This window comes from Scophthalmus maximus, chromosome 13 (assembly GCF_022379125.1).
Source record: "Scophthalmus maximus strain ysfricsl-2021 chromosome 13, ASM2237912v1, whole genome shotgun sequence".
Taxonomy (NCBI): domain Eukaryota; kingdom Metazoa; phylum Chordata; class Actinopteri; order Pleuronectiformes; family Scophthalmidae; genus Scophthalmus; species Scophthalmus maximus.
Window position 1 is genome coordinate 13,285,958 of NC_061527.1, and position 19,954 is coordinate 13,305,911.

At 43.3% G+C, this 19,954-nt stretch overlaps 1 protein-coding gene across 2 annotated transcripts in view; it reads left to right on the forward strand.

The window, feature by feature from the left end:
- The window catches only part of LOC118317735 (voltage-dependent R-type calcium channel subunit alpha-1E), a 74,684-nt gene extending 54,823 nt beyond the window's left edge, over window positions 1–19,861 (forward strand). Inside the window, exons 22-49 of one of the 2 annotated variants that reach the window (XM_035646670.2) lie at window positions 689–1,621; window positions 2,238–2,485; window positions 2,913–3,024; window positions 3,988–4,117; window positions 4,528–4,587; window positions 5,126–5,232; window positions 5,448–5,459; window positions 5,665–5,761; window positions 5,924–6,084; window positions 6,468–6,605; window positions 7,244–7,445; window positions 7,615–7,779; window positions 8,593–8,703; window positions 8,791–8,871; window positions 9,031–9,216; window positions 9,466–9,557; window positions 10,805–10,964; window positions 11,108–11,235; window positions 12,005–12,101; window positions 14,179–14,284; window positions 14,375–14,482; window positions 14,584–14,684; window positions 15,038–15,144; window positions 15,356–15,533; window positions 15,826–15,957; window positions 16,218–16,365; window positions 17,028–17,209; window positions 17,351–19,861. In XM_035646670.2, coding sequence (XP_035502563.2) covers window positions 689–1,621; window positions 2,238–2,485; window positions 2,913–3,024; window positions 3,988–4,117; window positions 4,528–4,587; window positions 5,126–5,232; window positions 5,448–5,459; window positions 5,665–5,761; window positions 5,924–6,084; window positions 6,468–6,605; window positions 7,244–7,445; window positions 7,615–7,779; window positions 8,593–8,703; window positions 8,791–8,871; window positions 9,031–9,216; window positions 9,466–9,557; window positions 10,805–10,964; window positions 11,108–11,235; window positions 12,005–12,101; window positions 14,179–14,284; window positions 14,375–14,482; window positions 14,584–14,684; window positions 15,038–15,144; window positions 15,356–15,533; window positions 15,826–15,957; window positions 16,218–16,365; window positions 17,028–17,209; window positions 17,351–17,905 — 4,837 coding nt within the window. In that variant the 3' untranslated portion in view covers window positions 17,906–19,861. Of the gene's footprint in view, window positions 1–688; window positions 1,622–2,237; window positions 2,486–2,912; window positions 3,025–3,987; window positions 4,118–4,527; window positions 4,588–5,125; window positions 5,233–5,447; window positions 5,460–5,664; window positions 5,762–5,923; window positions 6,085–6,467; window positions 6,606–7,243; window positions 7,446–7,614; window positions 7,780–8,592; window positions 8,704–8,790; window positions 8,872–9,030; window positions 9,217–9,465; window positions 9,558–10,804; window positions 10,965–11,107; window positions 11,236–12,004; window positions 12,102–12,846; window positions 12,944–14,178; window positions 14,285–14,374; window positions 14,483–14,583; window positions 14,685–15,037; window positions 15,145–15,355; window positions 15,534–15,825; window positions 15,958–16,217; window positions 16,366–17,027; window positions 17,210–17,350 lie in introns of both variants that reach the window. The other variant, XM_035646671.2, reaches the window with a different exon arrangement.
- Window positions 19,862–19,954: the final 93 nt, after the last annotated feature.

The window sequence follows — 19,954 nt, forward strand, 5'->3', positions numbered from 1 at the left end:
TATGTTCTTTGAGGACCGTTTGCTGTGTGTCTCCTGGCCTGTTTTGTCTCTGCTCACAAAAGCACTAATGTCTTGTTTTCAACCAATCGCTCATTGATAACACGGACCACACAAGAGTCCACGCCCCAGTAAGTAACTCTGTCTGTTCTGCTCTCTGAATCTCTCACTAACACCTGCACCTGATTTTCTTGAATGGGTAAATTTTGTCCAGACTCATCCTGTGTAGTATTCTCTTCACGCTCTGTCCTGTCCCTCAAAACTCTCCAACCTCCAACATTTGACACCACATTTTATATATCGATTCCACTGATTTCATTCTGTACCATTCTCTTTTTGTCGTTGAAGTCACACAACAATTCCTGGCTTGGTTAATTTGCCACCCAACATCGTCATTGATCCAGTAAATTTGCTTCATGCTGAAATGAAATTCTTTGTTGTAGTTGATAAACCACTCAAACATCAGACCAAAGCACTTGCTATGTACTGTGATATTCATTTTTTGTTTTGATTGCTAATATACATTCAAAGTTTAAAGAGAGTAGAATTTTTAGAGCATCTAAGCACAAACAACATCATTTAAATAATTTAAATAAATCAAATCTGAATCCACTGTATATATGAAATGTGGATCTGCATATAATTGTCTGCGACTACATAGTGACGTTTTGTCTTGTCTTTCTCTTCTCAGTGGAAGCCGTAGGAGGCGGCCCTACCTGTACAGGAAAAGAGCCATCCATCGCAGCCGGCCTACCTATTCCTGCTCCCTGGAGGAGGCCCGGGGCAGCATCAGGGAGGGCCGCCCACCACCACCACTCAACCCCTCTAACTCTTTCATGTCCAGGAGAGAGAGGGGGAAAAGGATGACTATGTCAGTGTGGGAGCAGAGGACCAGCCAGCTGCGGAGACACCGCCAGATGTCCAGCCGAGAGATCCTGTTCAACAGCCCCAGCGAGGAGAAGGACGGGCCTCCGGCCTCAGCCCAGGCTCCGCATGGACGTCCACTGTCGCTGCACCGCCAGGCCATGCAGCACACGCCGTCTGGGAGTTTAAAACGCCTGACAGATCCCGTTGCCTCCCCAGCCAAGAACCAGCCTTCGAGCTCCTCTATGTCTGTGGATGTGCCTCTAGGCACCGCCCTCTCTGGTGACATACCTGAATCCCCCACGTCTGCACCAGCGTCACTGGATCACACAAATCCTCCTCTTCCTGATGCCTCTGTGTCTACGGCCATACCAGACACTCCAGAATCAGAGCCAGTCTCTGAGAGTAAAAAACTTGCTGCTAATCAGAGTCATAACACCATCAGCGAGTGCCGGAGCCCCAGACTGAATGGCGATCGCCAGCACAGGGCAGTGAAGAAGTTCAGACCACCGGCTAACGTTGACACGCTGACTCCCGAGATGGGAGGTCTGGGTGGGATCAGGGACAGGAGGGCGCTGCATCACTGTGACCACAAGAGCAGAGCCAGAAATCACGGGTCATCTCCCAGGAACGACGGCCAGTTGGCAAGTCGCTCGGTCAGCAGGGAGAGGAAGAGAGACTCAGGGCAAGTAGAGGAGAAGGAAGTGAAGACCAAAAAGGAGGAGGAGAAGGAGGAAGTGTCCATACCTGAGGAGAGCAGGTGAGACCAGACGGCTGCTCATCCAGCTTGTTTTTTAGAAAACAGTCAAAAGTAAAACTGTTTGCTTGGCAGAATTTTTTTAACCTTTGATAAACTGATCAAATTGAAGTCAAAAAAGAAAGAAATAATCATGTGATGTCTGTTTAGCGATGCGAAAAATCTCAACAGACGTGCAGAGCGTGCAAAGAGGAGATGCCTGTGATGATGATTCCCCACCGTTGCCTTTTTTGTGGGCGAAATGTGAAAATATCGGGTTTATATCAGGTTCTTTTCGTCAAATGCTCGTTCGTCAGTGGCAGCCTTGGTTGTTTACAAATGTCCCTTCTCTCCGATCCATTATCAGATAATCGGTTGTGATTGGACCGGCTAGATTTCTGCCAGTTGGAAAACACTTCCCAATGGATGGGGGCCAGATGTAGTTTGGCAGAGCAAATGTAATGAGCTCCCAGGCTATGTGACGTTACTTTGCAGAACATAAACTGAACTGAATTCCCCTTTTTCCAGCCTATAGAGTCACTGCCCAACAGTGACAACTGTACCGTATGTAAATCACTGCCCACCTGTCTATCCAGTCATGTTTCTCTCCGCATGCAACGTTTTCTTGCTACATCTACAGTCAGGGTGACCGGGGTGAAGGAGGAGGGGACAGAAACCCACCAGACGAGCAGAGCAACACTGGTGACCTGTGTCCTCAGAAGCAGGAAGAGCTTCTTCAGCAATTGGACCCTTCTCCCCCTGCCAACCGAGAGGCCAATGAAGAAGAGAAAGACACGGAGCAGGACCAGGACAAATGTCAGCTCAGCTCCAGTGTGATCATCGAGGTGCCCAGTGCACAGTCCTGTATGGAGCTCTCCACGATCACAGGTATCATTGATGTTGTTTGGGTTTTCTAGCTATTTTTCTGCTAACATTTGTAGGTGACGTGTGACATCACTACCTTTACTTTACTCTTTTTACACTTGCGTGGGACAGGTTTAATTTCAAGAGTTGTATAGATAATCCACAAGCACTCATCAATCTCAGCCCTTCCCAAGAACACACAGTTGTCAGCCTTGTTGGATTCTCAGACCTGAAATAACCCAGTGACACTCCTGGAAAAGTCAAGTTTCTCTGAAACTATCTCTCTCGTTCTGAATGAATCAGACTCTAGAGATATGCCAGGGTCATGTTCATTATCATCTAGCTTAATTCGTAGCCTCCAGACTTCATCTCTACTATTATCATCCTCAGATTATCTTTGTGAGAAATATGTGATAGGACTTCACCTTCTTTTTCTGCTGACCTTCTCTAGTCAACAGTAGGGACCCTGAAATCTGTAAGTCGGAGAAGGAGGAGGCAGAGGAAACAAATCCTGTCAACCGGGTGACTCCAAACAGCATGTTCATCTTCAAACCCGACAACCCGTAAGTTGCTGGCACTCACACTTGTCACAGGAAACCGTTGCGCTTTTTTATCGGCCGTCCTATTGGAGCAGACTTTTCACAGCAGTGTAGTTATGACGAGTGATGGTATCTCACGTTAACATCGAATAGATTTCCGCCTCTGGAACATTTCCAACATGTTCAAAGTTTAGTCCTTTCCGTTAAAGAGGAAACAGCCAGCTGTGGCGCCCCTGGTGGCTCCAGGTGGTATAATTGTTTGGTCGCTGTCGTAAAGACGCTGGTACATTTCCTCATAGCTCCTGAGGAAGTTGTCAACACCACTTTTGGAGATAACGGAGGAGAAGTATGAACACTGAAGCTGCTACTTTATTTTCAACTGTAAAAATCCCAATTTGAACAAATAACCTCGGGTTAAATGTCTGGGAGTGTAAATAAGTAAGCTGGTTGTGTAACTCACTGATATTGTAGCAGGAAGGCAAACTGCATGTGGTTTTTGAAGCCTCTCAATTCCAGAAGCTCTCTCCACAGTGCGAATGCCCGTCCAAGGTTGTCGTTGTTTCTTTTTCCCATTTTCTTCTTTTTCAATCATTCTCCTTCTTCACCCGTTGTTTTCCCTCCGTCAACAGGATACTTTTTCCTCTGGCTGGGTTGAGTTGTCTTTGTCAATTGGGCCGTTCCACCTCCTGACATTTCCATCACCGGGGATAGATACCGGGAGAACACTATTCTCTGTCTTGTTTTGATGATGTAATGGGTGATGCAGTTCCTTTGTGACGTAAATTGAGCTCTCAGTCAGTTTTGACATCATAATGACAAGTTTGAGCCCAAAAGTTTAAGTCAATTTAAGCCTTAAGATCGATGCAGCACACCGTCCATGTTGTGTACCCCTGCTGGCAGTATCTCTCTGCCAGCTTAGGGCTGCACAGTCTTTCACGGTGCCTGACCCCTGGATCACACCTCGCTCTGCCATCTGCTCTCCCTCAGGGTGCGTCGAGCGTGTCACTACGTGGTGAACCTCAGGTACTTTGAAATGTCCATCCTGCTGGTTATAGCCGCCAGCAGTATAGCGCTGGCTGCTGAGGACCCCGTGGCTACCTCCTCTGACTGGAATAAGGTATGTGCGCTCATTTACCAAATCCTCTCTCTGACACAGGGACAGCTGCAACATTGATAACTAAATAGATGCCAGAATATTTCTGCTTTTTCATAGACGAGTATTGCCTGGATCCCTATTAACTCCTGAGATTGGTTTCAATCACTTGTTGTCTGTGCCTCGGGTCTCATAGCTCTGTGGAAGTGCCATAAAGAAAAAAAGAAAACTGAAGTCTGAGTCTAACTGAGCCCGTTGTTTTTATGGGAGTAATCAGGCTAATTACCTTGTGTTGTATTACTACCATTTGATGAGACTGTCTCTTTCTAGTCAAGCTGAGAGTCTGAAGTAAAATCAGATCTCATGAAATGATGTGCTTCTTTTTTAATGAGAAAATAATTTCAATTTCTTGTGTTATACCCACATCGTTGCAGGTGCTGCGTTATTTTGATTATGTTTTCACTGGAGTCTTCACATTTGAAATGATCATAAAGGTGAGTAGCTGTGTAAAAATGGTATGATTGTTTTGTGTCACAGTGTGGGGACTGATTTCAAGAGATGTTGGTAAAACATGAAAATGTCTTTTAAGCTCCAAGCTAGGTATTGAGCCACAGGAAATAAACCAGGGACTAAAAGTTCCTTGTGTTCTTTGGTTTGTTTCTTTATCACCGTTCAAGAGCCATGAAAATTAGGTTCATTTATGGATGAATACATAAATAATGGATGGAAAAACAAACTAATTTTCCCGAACGACTCAAGAAGTAATTTGACTTTTCTTATATCTACCAGTCGAATGAAAGATTGCTTTTCGTCTTGTTTTATTTGAGTGATTTTTATAGTTCTGAAACAAAATTAAAATAAGTTATCAATGTTTTAGAAGAAAGGTTTATGTTATAAGACTCTTTGTGGGGTTCTTGATCTTCATCTTTGTCAGAACCAGACATATGAATTCAGTGTTGACTGTATGCCATGTCTGGAAACCATCCCGGAAAAAGGACTCTTGTTCAATTCACACCCTTGTGTTGTCGTCAGATGATTGACCAGGGTCTCCTCCTGCATGACGGCTCCTACTTCAGAGATCTGTGGAACATCCTCGACTTCATCGTCGTGGTGGGAGCACTGGTGGCGTTCGCGCTCACGTCAGTCACTTAAGGATTTATTTTAACTACTTACAATAACTGATCATGCTGTGTGTCTAATCATCAACGTGTCTGTAAATGAAATCTAATTTGGCTCTTGTTCTGTAAATTTGTGTTCTCTTGTATTTTGTTCATAACTGTTGACAGACCTCTCTCTCATTCTCTCTTGTGTTTCCTTAATCTGTGGATGGTGCCCCGGCGGGAACGACCAGCAGCAATGTGATGGGGTAAAAACCACCAAAGTCTATCTCCATTAGAGATTTTAGCATCTTTAAACATGCATAATTGAGAGTGTAATTTCAATTGAGTATGTCGGATTGAATTTACTTTAAAGATGAATGAATAAGTTAGAACAATTGTTCAAAGGTCTTAAATCGTGACACTCACTGTGCTGCCATCTGTGACGCTTACTCTCTTTTTGTTCCTGTTAAGAAATAACAAAGGACGGGACATTAAAACCATCAAATCTCTGCGAGTGCTTCGTGTCCTCCGACCCCTGAAGACCATCAAGAGACTTCCTAAACTCAAGGTCAGGGATGCTCTGTCTTTGAATCTGTTAGTTATATATCTGCCATTATGACCTAGTTAATGAAAAGATAAAAACTAGACGTCTTGTTTGTCCCTGCAGTATCTGCTGAACCCCTGCACCTTTTTAAAATGTTCCTTTGTCTCGTGTTTCTTTCCCCGCCAGGCGGTTTTTGACTGCGTGGTGACGTCTCTGAAGAACGTCTTCAACATCCTGATTGTCTACAAACTTTTTATGTTCATCTTTGCCGTCATCGCCGTGCAGCTCTTTAAAGGGAAGTTTTTCTACTGTACTGACAGTTCGAAGGACACAGAGAAGGACTGCCAGTAATACTCATTTACTTTTTTCAGTTCTTCCTCCCTACTTTCTTTTTCCTTTATTGCCTCTTTCTGATTTACACCCACAGAAAAGTATATTTCTATTAATCTATCTACACGCAGCTTTCTTCAATTTTCTTTTTTTTTTCCTTTCTAAAGTATTTATTGGTTTACTGGTTCTTTATTAGGTAATTCCTTACTCCTCCTTTTTCCCTTCTTCTCTGCCCACCTCCTCTCTGTCTCCCTCTTTCTTTCTTTTATCAGTCAGTCAATTCAAACTTTTTCTGGTGTCATTGTTACAACTGTAATTGCTTTGAGGCTCCATGTCTTAGATTCTACATTTCTTATCCTGTGTTTATTTTCTCATGCACCTCTGCTGTCTGCTGTTATAGGGGTTACTACATCGACTACGGGAAAGACAAGAAAGAGGTGAAGAGAAGAGACTGGAAGAGGCACGAGTTTCACTATGACAACGTCGTCTGGGCTCTGCTCACCCTCTTCACCGTTTCCACTGGGGAGGGATGGCCTCAGTGAGTGTCTGACTGGAAACACTAGATGATAGTTTTGTGTAATTTTTCACTCTTACAGGGCTCAATAGATTTTATGAGCAGTATGGCATTTTAACATCCTGCTTGTATTTCCGTAATAGTCAAGTCTGACCTTTGATGAAGAAAACATATGAGAGAATGACCCTACTCCTCACTTGATTTATAACGTCAGTAAACATTGTCCTGAGGAGTTTATGGTTTATGGTCTAATCAATTGTTTCAAGTCTTCTTCAATACAGCATGATGTTCATTTTGTAAATTCTGGTCTCATTGAGAGTAAAATAGACAATAAAGCACGGCATGCATTGGAGCGTGGATACAGCGTGATTGACAGCGGGTACCGTCCAATCGGCGCATGGTTGCAGGCGTAGGTGGCCGTGGATGAGAGCTCACTCTCATTATCTCAGTCAGATAAACTTTAAAAAAAAAGAAACAGTTCAAAACTTTCTCCTGTCCACAAAATATTTGTTTTGATTAAATTATACTTATGTATTCTTCACCAAAGTGTCGTATGGGCAATGAATGAGTCTGATATATTTTCCGCTGGTGTTGGCGTTTTTTCATAGCTGCTCATGCTGTTATTAGCATGAATGTTCTCATTGTGTCTCATGCTCTTCCAGGGTCCTGCAGCATTCAGTAGATGTCACCGAGGAGGACAGAGGGCCGAGCCACGGCAACCGGATGGAGATGTCCATCTTCTACGTCATTTACTTTGTCGTCTTTCCTTTCTTCTTCGTCAACATCTTTGTGGCTCTCATTATTATCACCTTCCAGGAGCAGGGGGACAAGATGATGGAGGAGTGCAGCCTGGAGAAGAACGAGGTGAGGGAAGAGGAAGAGTCTTCCTGTAGAGTTTTAAAGCAAACAGAAAAGAAGGGAAAACAAAGAGCCCTGTCGTCAAAAGAAACAGAGAATAGTTTCCCACCTGCTGTGTTTGTTTTCTGTTTCATGCCCCCTGTGTTTCCTCTGTCACTTGTCTTCTGTATTTCAGAGGGCGTGCATAGACTTTGCCATCGGTGCCAAGCCCCTGACCCGTTATATGCCGCAGAACCGCCACACGTTCCAGTACCGACTGTGGCATTTTGTGGTGTCGCCCTCTTTTGAATACACCGTCCTGACCATGATCGCTCTCAACACCATTGTACTGATGATGAAGGTGAGGAAGATGAAGAAGACTTTACAGAAATCAACAGACCAAAATGATTAAACTCTAATAAGACCATATCATTTGACAAGTGATAAACCGGGGGGACAACAGCTGATTATCTACATCTACTCTTCTCTCTCTGCCCTCACTCCTGAACATGACACGTTATTTTCCACATATCCTCGTTTGCTAGTAGGAAAAAACACACCTGGTGTTGCTTCTCGGCAACATATTCTGGTATGAACCTGCGACTGTTAACACTTTGGTTTTAAAATAAGCTTGGATGTGTCACTCCTGACTAGAAGCACGTATATGTAGAACCCGATGTGTCCTTTTTAGAAAGCACGGCACCACCTTCCCCCACTGCGATGTTTGCATTTGGATCTGCTGATTTTTTAGGGGTTTTTTTCCAACCCTCTCACGCAACAATTTATTTCCCGAACTTGCCTTTTGTCAGGCTGTGCTGGTCGTTCAGACAGGCAGAGACGGGGTGACTTGGTCAGCATTAAATATTGATCAGTAAAGTCCAGGGGCTGCTATTTAGCATGACCTCATTAACAGTGGTTGCCACCCCCTGGAGGAATGACTCCTTTTTTAGTGCGACATATGAGAGGTGCGGAGACTGAGGCATGATTTATGGGTCTGGAGGAATCTTCCATCAACCTGCAGATCAGCCGGGTGCAGGTGCTCAGGTTCACACTGATATCGGGCTGGTATCCTGAGGTTGAGCTGCAGTGAATTGTTTCGGGAATGTTCCAGGTTTGATCTCATTCATAACACAAATTTCCTGTAGTTTGATCCCTGCCGTCTTTCTATTCTCAGTATTACTCTGCGCCCCCGGCGTATGAAGCCGTGCTGAAGCATCTGAACACGGCTTTCACGGTTCTCTTCTCTGTCGAGTGTGTGCTCAAGATCATGGCCTTCGGCTTTCTGGTGAGAGAAAATGGGCAAAATGGGTCCTGAATGTGAAATTCATATCCTCTCTACTAATGACTCAACGCGTCTCTCCTGTTTCTGCAGAACTATTTTCGAGACACATGGAACATTTTTGACTTCATCACTGTCTTGGGCAGCATCACTGAGATTGTGGTAGACCTGCAGGTAAAAAGAAAAACATGATTGAATATCAACCAACTCAAACGCTAAAAAAGACAGTATACCTTCCCAAAAAGTGATTCATACTCAGTTATCTGCACAGTTTTCCCAAAATGTTTAAGTATTTATGTAGACATGTATGCTGTATTCCTGTTCTTTTGCCAGTTTGTCGATACATTCAACATGAGTTTCCTGAAACTGTTCCGGGCTGCTCGTCTGATCAAACTGCTGAGACAAGGTTACACCATCCGGATCCTTCTGTGGACCTTCGTGCAGTCCTTCAAAGCCTTGCCCTACGTCTGCCTGCTCATCGCTATGCTCTTCTTCATCTACGCCATAATTGGCATGCAGGTCAGAGGGCAGGAAAGACAGACACTCGATCGGTCTCTGTCTCTCTGTGAAGAGAACGTATAGCATGCTACATTTACCATTTTTGAACCAGCAGTCCCTTGGCATCATTGGTTTCATGGTGAAAATTCACTCTTTAATGTTGACAGTGTTTATGTTCTGCCATAAAAATGTTGCATTGTTTTGCGGTTGTGTGTGTGTGTGTGTGTGTGTGTGTGTGTGTGTGTGTGTGTGCGTGCGCGTGTGTGTCAGGTGTTTGGGAACATTAAGCTGAACGAGGAGACTCACATTAACCAGCACAACAACTTCAAGTCCTTCAGTGGTGCTCTGATGCTGCTCTTCAGGTAGGAAACCTTGGAGATACAATTTTGGAAAACCAAGATCCAATCTGAAGCTCAACACTTTCTCACTCAATACTGTTCTTGATCCACTGGCTTAGTTTCAGTCTCGACTAGTTCATTTCTTTGTGTCAAACTGAGACCCAGCTGTGACCTTTCCACTCGTCTTGTTTTACTACACTTGGTTCTTGGTTGATGTAGCCTGAATCATGTTGCTAGGTTACATTAGTAAGGCTTCGCTCTCTCCGTACCCAAGGGGCTACTCAGTGTCGAGAGGTGATAGATGCTGCAGCGTACCACTTAACTCCTCAGCAAATAGCTGTGCAGACCCTGTGAATAGCAGAAAAGCTCAAGTAATAAAATGACTATCCAAGATTAGATGAGATAATTACAGAAACCCCAAGACAGAATGAGTGCACAAAATAACAATACAATTAGATAACAAAAGTATATAAAAATGAAATTAACTATATAAAAACAATTTGACACATTTACAGGAGTAGCGGTAACCCAATAGTTATGTTTGAACGAGTAGTACAAGGCCATCTCAAGTTTTAGTGCAAAAATAAAGACAGTATATAATATAGGTTATTTTAACATTGAGTCAGTTGAGTTGATCAGCTATGAGGTACACAATATGATGCAGTGTTGTGATATATTAAAGCATATTTACCACTTCAGCAATTAAGCTCAGCCTAAGATGTATAATAAATATAGTGAGAGCAAGGTATGGTAAAATATATAATGAAATACCTGATACTAGTAGTAATGCTACTACTCTTACTACTAATAATAATAATTATAGTACATCTCAGGAAACCGATTTGATATAATGTTTATTTTTCCACATTGAAGTGCAAGTTTGTTTTCACGTGACAGGCTAGAAAAAAATGCACATTTAAACATCGTACCCCTCAGTATCACACATAACATCAACAGTATAAAAACTTCAGCAGTGACATTGATAGAACTAAAAGGTCAGAACTGCTGCATGCAGTACAGTATGCTCTGTGAATGTGTGTAAGACTACGCGACCACATCTCAAGTACAGAGCATCCAAACGGTCTCTGAGGTGCGAGTCTCGATGCTTTGATTGCACCTGCCAAGGCAGACGTAACTGTGAATAACCTGTGAGCTGGACAACTCAAACAACTTCTCCTCATGTTGTGTGATGTGTGTGTGTGTGTGTGTGTGTGTGTGTGTGTCCGTGTCCGTGTGTGTGTCCGTGTCCGTGTGTGTGTGCGTGTGTCCAGGAGTGCCACGGGGGAGTCATGGCAGGAGATTATGTTGTCGTGTCTGGGGGGGAAGCAGTGTGAGAGGGACCCTTCTCTTACTTCGGAGCCGGAGGGGGGCTGTGGCTCGGAATTCGCCTACTTCTACTTTGTCTCCTTCATCTTCTTCAGTTCCTTCCTGGTAAGACAAAGCAGCTTAATGGGGAAAAATTATTCTAAGTTCCAACTAGGATAACTTGTGTGTGAGCACATTAATGTTTTCGCCATCTATATTTAGATAAATATCAAGGTTTCTCCATCCTCTGCTGTTTGTCTTCTGCCCAGATGCTGAACCTTTTTGTGGCCGTGATCATGGATAACTTTGAGTATCTGACGAGGGACTCGTCCATCCTGGGCCCCCACCACCTGGATGAGTTTGTCCGGATCTGGGGGGAGTATGATCGAGCCGCCTGGTCAGTGTTTCTCAGTCAGGCGCACCAACACTTCCATCACAAGTGCAGCGTGTGCACGCACAAATTTCCAGATTTTACTTGCTAGTGTCAAGTGCTAGTGTCAAGTTCTAATATGATTCAGATACTTTATAGTTAACAGTAAGTTAGTTCAATACATAAACCATAGAGCTACTGTCTCCACACTTCAGCATCACCCAACACACTGAACTTGATTGAACCAGACAAACCTGTTATCACTTTACTTACCAAGGACACTGAAAAAACTCAAATTTGTCTCAACGACACTACAGAAAGAGCGTAGATATCTACTATTTAATTTACCTGCTTTCAGACATGAGCTCTGGAAAATGTCTGCAGAATTAAGTCGCTCACATATGATGAAGAGCAGCGGGAGATTGTCCAAGTCAGACACGTTCACAACATCTAGAAAATTTCCAGAACAGATCTGTGGCGTTCTGTAGAACGAGCAGGAGAACATGACGATACCTATGGATAAAATATGTATCTCTGTTAGGCACCAGTATATTACTTTCTACTTTACTACTTACGATTCATTCAAACTTATATATAAACCATGTTATTTTCATACATGTGTTGCCCACTGGTTGAAATAAGTTTGATTTTATATTGTCAAGATGTCGTAAAACTGCTGCTTTGTCATGTTTACATATCCACACCAGTGGAATATATTCATTTAGGTCACTTCACCCTTCTTGTGGATTGCAACGATGTAATGACCAACAACTAAAGACATGTATGTTTTTTGCAGTGGTAGGATCCACTATAAGGAGATGTACAAAGTTGTACGCACTATCTCACCTCCCCTGGGCTTTGGAAAGAACTGCCCCCACAGGGTGGCATGCAAGGTTTGGTTCCCCCATGTGAAGAACCACTTCCTCCTATCTTTCCTTTTCTTTCCCTTCACCAACTATCACCGCCCCCCGCTTGACCCATAGGGGTCTGTTCCTCAGGTCAAAGAATGACGCCACCCCAGTCTGTGGGTACTAAGTCACAGGATGTCCCTCATTAAAAAAAAAATATATATATATATATATATATATATTTTTTTTTTTTCATTAAATCAAAGCTTTAAGCTTGATTTTGATGCAGTTTAAGAGGAATATGAGGGACGCCAGTTTCTTTCTACCTTTTGGATCAGGTTTAAATATGTTTCATGACTCTCGAACTGTACAACACTACAGACCGTAAGTATTGGATAATAGTACCAGATCCAGGCTGTCATTCTTTTGCTCATCCTGTCCGAGGTTTTCTCCTTTCCCAGTTTTCTATGCCCTGTTGGCGGCATAGAAAGAATACAACCTGTTTTGTTTCTCCTACTTTACTCTCTCCTCCTGTGTGCTGCCCTGGAATAATCCTTTCTCTTGTGTCTCCTCCATTCTTATTCCTCTCTTTTACCCTTCAACCCCTCCTGCACCTTTTTTTCCCCCTCCTCCATCCCTTGGGAGTGCACTTCCCGGCTCTTCGACCTTTATTCAATTTCTGCTCCACCTCCAACATCTTTCCTCTCCCTTCCTCTGCTCCCCTTCTCTTCCCTCCTTCTTTATTCCTCTCTCTCTCATCCCCATCGTCATGGCTACCTGGCGCCCCAAGTGGTCGTATCCATTACACAGACATGTATGAGATGTTGACCAACATGTCGCCACCTCTAGGCCTGGGCAAGAAATGCCCCTCCAAGGTGGCATATAAGGTAGAGCAAACGCTGGAGAGCAACAGGCCTGACTTCATGTGTAAACCAACAGGGAAAAGCACTGTTGAAGCTCATTTTGTGTGTCTCATGTTGGAAAGGCAAAGCATTTTTGTTCTGTTGATTACATGATGCAGTATCGCTTGTTCCAGTTGCAGTATTTTTCATTGGCAGATAAATAACGCTGCAGCCATGATTTGGCTGTTTTGCTTTGCATCTTGGCAGAGAGATAAGATGTTGTCATCTGTTTGCTGTCATCAGATTTAAGAGTCTTGGTGGAGTTTATTTTTTCTGAGTCAGTTTAACGAGAAAAGTTGCAAAACATCTACATGCTAAATCCTGTCACTTGCAGACGTGTGCTGTCAAATGTTCTCACGTCTTTCATACTATGTTTTTTCCTTTATATTCCTGTCTGCATGTGCCTCCTGCCACAGCCCAGTGTCCCACCTGTGTGTTCTATGTAACGTGTGTGTTGTTGCACTGTAATGAGTGAGTCTCTGAGCCTGCGAGCATGCTCCATCGCAGATGAATGCTATTCTCTCTCTGCACAGTGTGTTGTGTGAGTCTATCCTCTTTTATTACACTAGATTATCACCAGATTCTCTGCAGGCCTCTGTTTACAGAAGGACAGGAAAGGACATGCGTAAAGTGAGAACATCGTTTGACATAATTATCTTGTGTCTAAAACAAGACACAGGAGATAATAACACGCTTCTCCTCTCTGTTCTCATCTGTATGCTTTCTTTTGGTGTAGTTTAATTTAACTAAAACAAGTTTAAATATGCAGACTAAGATGTATGAAATTGTGGTTTGAATGATAATTATCTTCTTCGATTTCTGCTGATACCCAGAAAGGCCTTGGTTGCTCATATTTCTTGAAGATTATTGCATTGAAATCATGATTGAATTATCTTATTATTTCCAAAACAGATTCATGAGAAGGCAAACTCACTCATTAAGTTCTAGTTTTCTTCGGAAGCTAAGCTTATTTGATTGGTGATAATAATTTTATATCACAGTGACTGCCTCTTTCCCACCCTGATCTTTTGTAAAATATGAAATGTAATTTGTAAGAGATTCAATCGTTATTTACATGAAAGTATCGCCAGCCTCCACAGCATTTCTGGGATTCACACTATTTCAGTTTTTTTAAATTATGATCACTACTATTATTATTATTATAGTTTATTGTTGTCCTGGGTTGTGACTGACTCTAATGCTTTCTCTGCTGCCATCAGAGACTAGTCTTGATGAACATGCCTGTGGACGATGACATGTCAGTCCACTTCACCTCCACCCTCATGGCCCTCATCCGCACCGCTCTGGAGGTCAAGATAGCCAGAGGTTGGACCGGATATCAAACCCCTCCGCCTGACACACATTCATTCATTCATGTAAAATTCATTTAGCTCAAACTACACTCGCATTTTCCAGGTGGAGAGGATCGGAATCAGATGGACCTGGACCTGCAGAAGGAGATCAGCATCATCTGGCCCCATCTCTCTCAGAAAACACTGGACCTGCTGGTTCCCATTCACAAAGGTAACGTCGGCATTGTACCTGCAATTTGACAGCACAACTCAAATATCCCTTCTACCGTAGTAATAAAGTGGTTTTGATTGTTTCTGCTTCCTCCTCCCCAGCCAGCGACATGACCATAGGGAAGATCTATGCTGCCATGATGATCATGGACTACTACAAGCAGAGCAAGGCGAAGAAGCTTCGACAGCAACTGGAGGAACAGGTACCTCCATTTGTTTTCATTTTGTGCGTGTATTACGAGGTCATTTTTTGTTCATTTTCCCTCCTCGATGCATCCACCATCCACTGATGTTGCCTTGTCTTTTGATCTTGTACATTATTTAGACTTTTACATTGATTTAAAGCTTGAGACAGTGGTGTGTATTACTTTCACTAAACACAAAGAGTTTAAAATGAAAAGCATTTATCTTATAAACAAATGAAATTGACACGTTTTCTTTTTAAGATTCATTTTCCAGGATGTTTTTTCTAGCAATGATCCTGACAATTTAAGGAGCTTCATTTGTGGCTAATTAAAATGTGTTGCTTTCCCTTGTGTCTTCCTTTCCCCCGTAGAAACACGCTCCTATGTTCCAGCGTATGGATGCTTCCTCTCTGCCTCAGGAAATCCTATGCAATGCCAAATCCCTGTCATTCCTCAGACATGGTGCCGGATCTGCTCTGTAAATATATATTGATATATAAATAATACATATGAATTTTCTACTCGTTTTGGTTGGTTGCGGTGGTAGAGATAGAAAGACCTTGTTGTGTTTGTTGTGGGAATTGTATATGTTTATTGTTGCCTTGAATTCCTGTATCATCATTATCTGCAAATGTATGTGGGCGTCTACTGTAGTTGCCCTGCCTGAGTCTTTGTGTTGGTCATTTCAGCACCAGAGGAGGTTTTGTGGCACTCAGTCCCATCTCTGCCCAAGAGATGTACCTGCAGCCGCTGTCTCGTTCCAGGGACGAGAAGGAGGAGGAGGAGGGAGACGAGGACAACGACTACCGTTCACCCTACCTCCCTTACCACCCCCCACATCATCACCACCACCATTTACACACACTGGTAACAACTTAGTCTGAAGAAAGCTTGTCCATCGATAGTCAGCAATAGTATATTCTCAATCCCAACAAATGTTAATGCAGCAGGTCGATTTACCCCTTCGGCAGACATTCATACACTAAAGTACAAAATGATATCAATTGAGTATACAAAACTGAAGTAAAACATTTGTTTTTAATAATAAAAGTACTAGATTTTCCGCAGTGTCCATAGTGTCCACACTTTGATTCCGGAGTCTTGGTGGGATATATGAATAAGCCCCACTCAAGCCTTCACCTCTGTGGTGTTTGTGTAGGTGCCAGATGTGGTGGAGTATAACCAAGTGATACAACAACAGGCCAGACAGGACCCAACAGCTATCAAATCACCTCAGCGCACAGCTTCTGTTAGAGCGTCCTCCATGCCCAGACTGGCTGTTGATCCACAGGTAATAATTCACTTTATTCAATCCTTTATTCAGTACGTCACAACTCTTGCACTATAAAGTGCCTCAAAAACGGCTAACAATTAAGATTCACTTCTTGCACAGGTACTTGTCTTTGCAGCCTTTACCGTAAGAGAGAGAGTGTGTTTATTAGTTGTCATTCATGATTGTCTAACGTATTCCTCCTCCGGTTGTGTGTGTGTGTGTGTGTGTGTGTGTGTGTGTGTGTGTGTGTGTGTGTGTGTGTGTGTGTGTGTGTGTAGCCTGGCTTGTCAGCAGACAGTAAGCTGATGAAGCGTTCCTTCTCCACCATCGGAGACCAGTGTGTGAACGGCCTCTGGCAGGAACAACACTCTCTGGAGAGAATAAGTCCTGATGAGACATACAGACCCCGACAGAGGAGCTACAGAGGTCACCTGACACATACCATAACACTTCCTGTAGTCTGATTCGTGTTCAAAGCGATGTTTGATCGTGAATTTTTAAGTTTAGTTTTTTTAATACTGAGTAAAAATTGGCAAAATACACATATCTTATTCATACAATATTTTTGTATGAATCCAGCTGCTTTTGAAAAACAAATGTCTGCTTATAAGCTGCAGTGACCTTACAGATTGAGTGAAAAGTCCTTGAATTTGGAATATTTGTTTGTTTATTTATTTTTTATTTAACCATTTTAATTGGATAAGGCCAGTTTTATGTGGAAATTAGAATCAGTCAGTAATTGAAACACAATGATAGTAGAACAATTGTAGAACCATTTACCAATATGATAACAAAAATCTAATTAATAAATTCCACATTTTTTAGAACCTAGGTTTGGACTAGATTTAGGAGGGTAAATCCTGCCATTGCATTAATTTACATAATTTAAATGTCATGTATATTGTGAAAAAAAAATTAGAGACTGCCTTTAAACTGGCTAATTTTCATAGTGCATTTTGTTATTTCTTGATTTCTATGAAATTATTTCTGGAGAGAGGGCTTTGTATAGGGAGATATTTTTCCTCGCTTTGAACTGAAATGTTCATTTTAAAAGCGTTTTGACTTACTTTAATCTGCACAACTCGCAGGTTCAAGAGTCAACCACAGAGAATCAAGTAGTCACGAGAGAGGGAGATCTAAGGAACGGCGCCACCTGCTGTCTCCTGACGTGTCCCGCTGCAACTCTGAGGAGCGGAGCCAAGACGCTTCATGTGAGAGGAGACAGTCCCGCTCACCGAGCGAAGGACGCACAAACACCCTGCAGAGACAGGTGTGCACCTCCACACCAGTTACAGTCTTTGTTGTTTGCATTCTTATCCTCACATCAGGGACCGTTGTGGACCTGTGATGTTAAGTGAATACCTTGAAGGATCATGTAAAGCTGATCTCCTCCGTTTTGTATTATTTGCAGGTCAACACATCAGGCAGCCCCGCCCACTCAGCCTCAGAGTCCAATACTCCTCGTAATCGACGCCAGTTGCCCCAGACCCCTTCTCGCCCACGGCCTTACATCTCCTATTCTCCTTTGGTTTGCCAAACCCAAACCTCTCCCACACCAGCAACCTCCTCTGAGGTACAGACCCAGCCTCAGGACGGCCCTGTTGGCTCCACGGAGACCTCGTGGAGGGCTGACAAGGAGGGCAGGCCCCCAGCTGCAAGTCAGGGGTCCTCCAGAGGTCAGGTTTTGGCACAGAGTCACCCCTCTCCTCACCGCTACATCTCGGAGCCCTACCTCCCATTCCACGAGGACCTTTGCGGTGGCAAGGCAAGCGACGGGCAGGAGACCCTTACCTTTGAGAATGCCATCGCCACCAGCCTCGGACGGGCCAATGCTATAAGCTCCGCCCCTCAGCTCAGACACTCCTGGCAGGTTCCTAACGGGCATTTCCGGAAGCACTTGGACCAGGCGAGTCCGGCTGGAGCCAGCGAGCTGCTGAGTGATACAGACGAGGACGACCGCTGCTAAAAAAAACACAGAGGAAGGGGGATGCATGGAGCGACTCCACATGGCCGGTAGCATAACAGGCAGGCCTGAACGCCACTGCTATTTATCTGGATCCCTGTGTGTCTGTTGTAGCTCGAGGAAGGCTGTGTGTGTGCGTGCGTGTGTGTGTGTGTGTGTGTGTGTGTGCGTGTGCGTGCGTGCGTGCGTGCGTGCGTGCGTGCGTGCGTGTGTATGTGTGTGTGCACGTGTGTGTGTGATCTCAGAAGAGAAAATTTGCCAAATCAAAAGAAGTAGCTCAGTACATGCAAACCCGTGTGTGGCCAAGCCTTCCCACACAACTTAGTGTTTGATCAAATATGGTGAGATGTAAATCCAAGGTGTCCAATTCTCATGTCGAGCCTGATTTAAGTGCATTTGTGCCGGTGAACATAGCATGTAAAAATGTAATACGTTGAATGTATTTTAGCTTTTTTTTTTAGTTTTTTAGTTCAGGCCTTTTGAGAAGGTAGCTGTCAGGCTTTACTGTGCATAGTTGTAACTGTAGCAATGAAACAAGGGTTGATTCAACCAGATTATAATTAGCAACCAGCCATTCCCAACAGTTCATGTTTACAAAAACAATGTCCACAAGGTTCATGGGCATTATACAGTCATTAATCAATGAGCGGTTGATACAGGACATCGACTTTTGCCCTAATGTGAAAACAGTAAGAGAAAAAGTGGGTGAGTGTACATTCATCGGCTGCACACTGGTGTGAAATGATGCTAAAGCTCTTGACCAGATAACAGAATAAGAGATGTTTTGTCTCAGGATACTGTACCATTGTTTTTGTAACATATTCTCATCTGAAACTTTTTAAGATGTTCTTTAGATCTTGGACTAGAGGAGAGCTTACACGTCAGTTTGCAGGCTATACAATGACCACACTGCCACAAGGACCAGTGGAGATTCCAAACACACCCTGTGGTCCATGTGTGCTCTGCTCGTGGACTGTAATACCTTTGGCCCCTGTAGGACAGACAATTTTTTTCCACATTGATGTGCTGTTGATGTTGTGCCAGAGAGGTGACTAAAGCCATTTACTTCCTGTACATAGAGCCGAGGATGTGTCTTCTTCAGGTGGCGTTTCTTTCCGATTTAATGTGATGCAAATGGTTTCAACAAATACGGACGCTTTTACAAAAGAGGAACAGGCACAGTTCGGTTTGTGTCTTCGTTAATTGCCACATTGTTTCTGTCGGAGTCTATGTTTTGGTCCGTAGGAACAAGCATTTAGGTATTTTCTGTGCTCCGGTGTTATGGTAAATTTCCACGTGCATGATCACGGTGACATTGATAATGGGAGATGTGTGAGACGTGTGTGATAAATCTGCCTGATTGTTTTTGTTTTAGCGTATCCATTATGTTTGGTGAGATTCATTTAGCCAATTAAGAAATTCTGAAACATCAGTCAGAGAAAAGATTCTGCTTCCTCATTCCCCAGCATTCACTGTCAGTACCTTCAAACACTTCCAGATACTAGCTGTTGCCCCTGAATAAGATGTATATTTATATCATGTGCTATTGAGTTGTTATAATGTGTTGAGTTTGACATGTTTTCTGAAATGTGAACACAGGACACATCTGGGCAGGCCAGAGGAGATCACACCCACCTGCTGAAGCCCTGAACAGAAAGTCCTGGACTGAAAAGATGTGTTATAGAAACCACCTTTGAAGTGTGTTGACAACAAGGGTGGATTTATACAGTACACAGGTTATAGGGTTAAGGCTTCAGCCTGTACTTTACAGTACGGCGCTTGACATGTACAGTGCGGCCTCGGACTTGAACTCAACGTCCGTCTGTACAGAGCAGCCTAATCTGTGCCTGGGGACGCTCGCCCAAAGAGTTCCCTATCAAGCCTGGATTTCCTAGATAGAGATGCTTTCTGGTAAATATGTAGTATAAACTGTACAAAAATAAATCAATGTTTAATTTATTGCACTGTTTATATTTTTTATTTCAATCACAATGCCTGTTTATAACATTTAACAAAAGAATGTTTTTACATATCTGTTCAAAGGACCATTAA